The sequence below is a fragment of the Miscanthus floridulus genome, chromosome 1 (genome assembly GCF_019320115.1).
Source record: "Miscanthus floridulus cultivar M001 chromosome 1, ASM1932011v1, whole genome shotgun sequence".
Classification (NCBI taxonomy): Eukaryota; Viridiplantae; Streptophyta; class Magnoliopsida; order Poales; family Poaceae; genus Miscanthus; species Miscanthus floridulus.
The window spans coordinates 117,395,512-117,402,982 of NC_089580.1; the positions used below are offsets into that span (position 1 = coordinate 117,395,512).

Sequence of the window (7,471 nt, forward strand, 5' to 3'; positions counted from 1 at the left end):
CAAAGTTCCAGCACTCATTACAAAAATCTAACTCATACATAAACATAATAACAAATCAACTAAACATACCAATGTTCACACCGCACTAATAGACTCGACTAGACTCAACATGACTCATTCTACTATCGTTTTATTACATAAAAGGGACTCCAACATCTATGGCCGAGATTTATGGGGAAGCTCCTCGTACATCTTTGGCAAGTTGAGGCCCACCCTTCATCTATCACCTGTCGGTGTCTCTTGATGGTTTTCTGCTGTGCCTTCAACTAATCCTCTAGTCGGCGAATCTTTGCTACGGACTCATAGCTAAAGTGTACAATCACTTGGGTTGTTGGATCCGTGCCCTGCGGATCCATCATCGCCCATCCTAATTCTGGGTGTTGGTGAGGGAGGAATCGATATTGGTAATTCTTCATATCCTCGAATCGGCGACCACGGAGGCCTATGCAAGCTTCAACGGCTGCATCTTCTATGCCATCCTCCATGGTAGCACGGTGAGCATGGTGCACATAGTTTGAATCCAGCTGATATGCGCCTTTCTGTTCGTCCTTGATGGTGATGCACACCCTGGTCTTCCAATAGGTATCTTCAAGAGGGTGTGTATGTTCTTCGTAGACGTACTCCATAGCTGCATCCCTAGTCGCTATAGTAGGTCTGAAGCATGCTCATGAGTCAGTGATGTGAAACAGAGGATTCACATCCCTGGCTTATACCACACCTTTGTCGTCCACCCTAGGGGCGGGATCGGCTCATCCTCTTCAACAACGTCTTCCTCGTCATCATCGGACAAGTGGATGACCTCGACTTCTTGGGGTTCCTCCTGGACTGGCTCAGGCGTAGGTACAGGTGTTGGCGGTGTTGGCGAATCAAATTCCTGTTCCTAGGGTTCTTCCTCCTCAGGCTCCATGGACAAATCATGAGGCGGGTAGTACCCTCTAGTGCTGATGTGGGCAGTCTTACTAGCACGAGGCATCTATAGAATTAGATTTAGTTAGATTAGATTAGAAACAATAATTTTCATAATAGAATAAGGCAAAAGAAGCATAAAACTTTAGCAAATAACAAGGGTGAGATAGAAAGCATGAAATGAGTGAAGCAAAAGAAGCTAAAACGACCATTGCTAACTAGGCTTGCATCCTACAGTCAACACAGCTCCGATACCAATCTGTCACACCCAATTTTAAGGATAAAATGGAGTGCAAAATCTTATGTGCACGCCTAGAGATCAGTCACACACATAAGCCGACAAATTATGAATAGTATCATCACAAGTGTTTATTACATCACGAATAAGACAGAGTTATCACATAAATATAGTGAGGACATCACTTCTTCATCACATACAAGGCAAGGAGAGGAGGAGGACTAGCATGGGCGTCCAATTCATCTTTCTTATGGTGGAGGCCCAGGTCCAACTGAAGTTGGAGCCCATCTTGGGTTCTAGGACCAGTCTGCCTTAAACTGGTCACCCAGGACTGCATCCGGACTCCGTTTTCGATGATCCATATATGGTTGGAAAGCTAATTTGATAAGGAAGTCAATCCAAGTGCTCTCATATCAAAATACCTTTGGAATCAACGAGGAATCATCGAAATAAGTCAGCGTCCAGAATCTGCCAGGGTGCTACGACACCGTCTTTTGGTCCGTTGGACCGTGTATCATGTTCGGGCCCATTAGGGGGCACGTCTAGGGGGGTGACGCCCAAGACTCTATAAATAGCAGTCGTTGCTCTCCTTAGGGTTTGGGTTTTGTTTAGTTCTTGATTTCCTCGTAAAACAGACATCGTTTTGCTGCAACTATGCCGCCAAGGCTGCTTGCTGTGAACCAAGGCCCTAGTTCTTGATCTTGTTCACCTGTGGCGATTAGTTCTTTCGAATAAAGACTTGAACTCCTTCTTGTTATCATAAGCCTCATATTTATTTATAATTTCAGATTGCGTTCATCCCATTCTTGCTTGTGTTCTTGATTCGCTTGCAGGAAAGCCTTCTCGGCGAGGTCAATCACGTTCGCGTGATTGATAACCAATGGAGCAATGGTGTAACGGTTGTGGAGGTCCAAATCAATCTTCGTTCGAAGCCTAGATCGTGAACGTCGAGTCTCCACCAATCGACACTATCATACCTTTCAGGAAGATCAGGCCTAGTCTACATCATATAGCGGAAGTATAAAAGATCTCTCACGGAAGCTCCATTTCACAGGGACGTCGACTGGTTGACAACAAGTCTAGTAGTTCTTAGGAAAATTGTCATACCCAAAGCCATCTGTTAACCATCTAGGATTTTTATCCAAATAATGAAAATAAACAAGCGTAAGTACATGTCGTACTCAACAAGTGTAACATAGGGTTCATGAGGCTCAAAAGGCTTGACACAGGTTTAACATCATTCAACTTTTAGATGTCACAATTTTAACTTAAGAGTAGCAACAAATTGTTTTAATTCCCAATACAAAACACATGATCAAATGTAAACATGAATAATGAATAGCATAAATAGATAATTCTTAGTGTTCATCTATTCCATAAGGGTTCTAAGGTCGCTCAGTGACCGTGAGCATGGCTGGATATACCAGTTTTACACTCTGTACAGAGGTTGTACACTTTCACTGTAAGTCGTGATACCCATATGCCCAGGGTTAATTACTCCCAAAACACTTCCAAGGTGAGCAGGTAGGGGTCACTATAAAGCCTTTCAAAGGTTCGTCTAATAAGTTAGGGACCATTAGATTCGCTCAGCAAACAGATATAGGAACCCCCTTGTCAAATGGCACTAATTCTTTTCACGGCTATACACATAAGAATAGAGGCTGTCCTATACCTGATTCGACAAGTCATTCTTATGCCAATAAAGGTTACCACTAACAAGCTAGAAAAAGGATCCTCATACTGAGCTAAAGCCAGAGCCATGTAGCCCTCACAGCTGTACTGTAAGTCTCGAATGATCACATACAGATAAGTTCCTTAGGGAGAGGAATCTGAAGCATTTAGAAAGTAGCTTAATACTCCAGCCCCCTGTTTCCATATTGCTAAAAAGTCATATTTTAATGTTTATTGCATATACTATTAGTCAAGTTACAAGATCATGGTTTAATTGAGCACTAGCAAAGCTACCCAAATGCATAACCCGTAGGTGACAAGGTAAAAGTTCAATTCTAGAGAATCCCTATCAAGGTGACACATGCAACATGAATTTAATAAATTAAAGTGAATAGAAAACAAGGAATGATCCCATGCTATACTTGCCTTGTGCAAAATACTCCTGCTGGTCCTGCTCATTAAAGTCGTACCCTTGATCTTTCACGAACTGCTCACCGTCTATACTCGATAACACAACAACATACAAACATCCCAGAGCAATCATGCAAAACAAACAAGGCTATAGATTAGAATAGTACATCAATAGCATAAAATAAGATGAAAAGTTTGGAAAACAAATCTATGTCTTACTACGAACACATAGACGCGAAGATCACGAAAATCAGAGCTAAAACAGAAAAGTTATGAATTAAACATGATTTCCTATAGTAAAATAATAGATTAAATCTACCCTCGAATTTTAAAAGTTGAAAACCTACTTAACAGTAGTATAAACATGTAGATTACTTAATTATGAACCTAACGCAACTTGAACGGATCAAATCGGAGTTAAAATGGAGATTTTATGGCTAAAACGAGTTGAGTGGCAAAACTGTAAATAGCTGAAAACGTATTTTCAATCTAACCGAACAAAAATACGCTTTCAAAAATAGAAAACAGATTCTAAAAACACGCTTTGGACTGCGAGTTAAATCTAAAATAATTGTAAGGGGCTTTTTGAAAAACCGGCGGCGAAGGGGTATCTTGGATTAAGGACCGTCGGATTAGATCTGAACAGGTTGGGATTCAACCGGGCGGGGAAAGAGAGAGAGATCACACTAGGAACAGTGTCGGCGACGCGATTTACGACGACGGCGCCATTACCGGCTCGCCGGAGCTTCGGCTTTCGACCAACAGTGCCCGGTTCAATGAAAAAGAAGCACCGGAAGAGAGAGGAGGGAGTAGGGAACTCACCGGTCCCAAAATCAAAGAGTGGGAGGCAGTAGAGGCGGCGCGACGCTCGGTGATCGGCAACTATCACGGCGGCGCTGGGGCGAGGCGCGGCTACGGCTTATGTGGGCAAAAAAACTTGCAGCAGATGGGATAGGGAGACGGGGTAGGCACGAGCGCTATTTATAGGGCGCGTACGCTTGGGCAGCACGACACCAAGCTCGTGGCGGAGGCGGACACAAGGCGACAGCGCGAGGAAGAATACGGCTCTGTTACGGCGCGAGGAAGGAGAAGGCCTGACCGGTGGGCCCAGGACGTCAGCGACCGGAGGGAGGAACGGCGGCGCGGGCGTGCGGAGCTAGGCCAACACCTTGCTGGGCTGCTGCGAGATGGGGGACTGCAGGGGCGCAGCGCGACCTGACTGGGCCATGCGATGCAGCGCGGGAGAAAAAGCAAGCTAGGCTCCGACCCAAGCGGAGAGGAGAAGAAGGCCGGACAGCTGGAACAAGGGCGAGTGGGCCGACGGGAGGAAAACGAGCCACGGCATGCAAGGCCAAGCAGGCCGAAAGCGAGGAAGGAAGAAAGAGTTCCCTTTTCTATTTTACAAACCAATTTTGAAGGCAAAATTCAAATAAGTAGAAATTTGATTTTCAAATCAAACCATTCAAAAATCATTATGCAGCAGCAGCATGAATGCATACACATGATTATGAACCTACATTTGATTTTAATTTAATAAAATTTATTATTTTTTCCTAAATTCAAATTCCCACCAAATACATAATTAATCATTTTCTCCTATTTCAAAAATATGCAAAATTTAGGGATGTTACAATAGTTAGCTAATGAACTAATCATGACCGCTAATAAAACATATATATAAGGATTCACTACTAGTAATATTTTTTAGAAAAAGAAAACCCAACAAACCATAAAACTTATCATATCCATTGAAGTCGAGAAATTATTCTCACTAGTCGAACAAGTCTTACAAGTACATTGTATACTCAGGGATTTATTTACCCCTATTACAAGTGCAGCTTGAGGAAGTGATAAGTTGTGTGAAGGATTCTTCTGATGGACACAGACGGATCCTTATATTTTATCGTTAGATGTTTTTTAATTTCAGCTGTTTAAATTTCATACTCTAAACTTGACATTGTAATAATGTATTTCCGAGAACTCTTTCTATAAAATGGACTAAGTATTATAAACTCGTTCTCATTATTGGAATTGTAGATGAAAAACGTGGATTGTTCAAGTTCTCCCTTAGTATGTGCTCGATGAAACTGATGTAGCCAACTTTCAGGGTGCTTAGTATCTAATCGAAAGACGAGCATCTCCAAAGATATGTTATTTCAAACGGTTCTGCCACGGTTCTGCCACGTTAGGGTTAATCCTCGAGCACCGGAACTATTGCCGATGACAGTTCAATATGCGACATGCGAACTGCCCCGATCAGTCTTTCTGGGAGCTCCTCGTATGTATTAGCCTGCCGACATTATTAAGGCCAACAATTCAGCGGTTCAGCCAATGTTTTATGAATTTTTTTTTAACAAACATGTGATTCTGAGTAAATGAGGCTTACCTGGACAAGGAAAGCCATGTCGACAACTAGTGTTGTTATCACACCACACACAAGCCCCAAGACTCCATTCGCCACGGTAGACGAGCCAATATCCACATCTATCTGCACGGTTACATCACCATAATGCAACATAAAATATGGGTCAAGTCAGCCCAAGCCTTCACATAGTATTTCTTAGCCAAAATGTAGGCAGACATAAGCTTCAGAAGGTTTCTCGAAGTCTTACTTCTAAATAATTTGAGCCACGTATATAGGTAATGTCAACAGCTTTTCCTAATAGACAAGGAGTGCTGCCAACACTTTGGCGGACAATCCATGAGCCCTGAAATTCAAAGGTGAAATACATCAGACAAAAGGATTTGATTGAATTCACCAGCAACTTATAGCAAGATTCATCGTATCCTTTCTTTTGCCCTTCTTACTTATACACTTTTCACATTGACCTCACAGGATTTCTAAAGAATGGTGGGGATAGAGAGAACTTCACCTTAGGAACTGATGGTATCAACTTGAACCTACTATTCCGATATTCGTCATCACCATCAACAAAGCGTTGCAATAAGGAGTTTGGTATCAGTTTCTTCGTAACAAAGTAGAAAACCATACTATAGTTTGTTGTGCCAGGAACCTACAAAAGCAATCATACTTGCATCATTATTGCTGGTTCACAATTCACAACAACAGTGGACAATGATAGTATTGTTACAAGACACATCTATCAAGACCAACAACTAGAAATGAGTAGCCTTATAAAAAAAATGTCAAAAAAAAACTAGAAATGAGTAAGGTAATGCCGTAATTAGAGGGCTTTGACACATTTTGTGTAGGAATGCCCATGGAAAGACTTACTTGTAGATTTATAGCCAATGCAAACAGTCCCTTCTCAGCCGCTACCTAGAACCGAAGCAAAATATTATCAAATGGGGAAAAAGTAACAACTTAGCAGGAACTGAGCATCACCACATCAAACACATTCATGGTTAAACACAAAAGGTAAAAAAATGCCAAGCCTTAAATATATACACAGAAAAGCTAAATGTAATAAGAAAGAATAAAACATGGCTCTTGGTGCAAAGCATGATGCTACGCTAACTCCATATACAAGTACAACCCTGGCTCTCAGCAAAATATGACTATTATATCCAAGCATCGTTTTATGAGCCTGTCAACAAGGACTTCCACAAGCAGTGGCAAGAACTGTTCAGGCTCAAAAACAGAGGGTTTGCTTCTCCGTGTTACAAAAATTAGAAGAGGGTGCTATTCATTTCCTTTCTTCCATGCATTACAGACTAGTTAATGATATCAGGATTCAAACATGAACTCACTTGAACTGCACAGCCTTTTCTTCTAGCAACATGGTCCATTCGCTTTGCGTCTTTAAACCAGTCAACAGCGACAAGCTCCATAAGAGGCTTTCCTGCAGGAACCTATCGAGAAGAATAAATATCATAAACAATAGGGCCTAGAAAACAGACAAAATGATTCTACAGCAGTATTAGCAAGATAATGAAATGGTCTAGTGATGAGGAAGATCAAAACCTTGCTTTTATCATATACAAAATTCTTGCTTCGAACTCTGAAATTGTTCCCATCAGATATTCTCCAGCAGTCACGGCTGTTATCACGGTCATCCCGACGTAAATTCCCAGAAAACCCAGATAAATCAATCTGATCTGAATCATCATCATTCCGCCCTAGATAGAATTCATAAAGTGAACTAGACTCTTTGTACAGATATAATCAAGGAAAATAGAATATATATACCTGACTGCCTAATATCTGCAGCATACTCACGTGTTGATGGCTGCATAGAAAATGTAGTCTTGTTTAAAAAATGACAGAAAAGATCCACTGGAAAA

General features: G+C 41.7%; 1 protein-coding gene across 1 annotated transcript; it reads right to left on the minus strand.

The window, feature by feature from the left end:
* Positions 1–5,108: 5,108 nt before the first annotated feature.
* LOC136491592 (protein ENHANCED DISEASE RESISTANCE 2-like) lies at positions 5,109–7,443 on the minus strand. The gene is made up of 8 exons (XM_066487890.1): positions 7,377–7,443; positions 7,152–7,306; positions 6,938–7,039; positions 6,462–6,506; positions 6,100–6,240; positions 5,839–5,934; positions 5,613–5,714; positions 5,109–5,516 (listed from the first exon to the last, which is right to left on the minus strand). The coding sequence occupies exons 1-8, from the start codon at positions 7,420–7,422 to the stop codon at positions 5,418–5,420; spliced, it is 786 nt and encodes a 261-aa protein (XP_066343987.1). The 5' UTR covers positions 7,423–7,443; the 3' UTR covers positions 5,109–5,417.
* Positions 7,444–7,471: the final 28 nt, after the last annotated feature.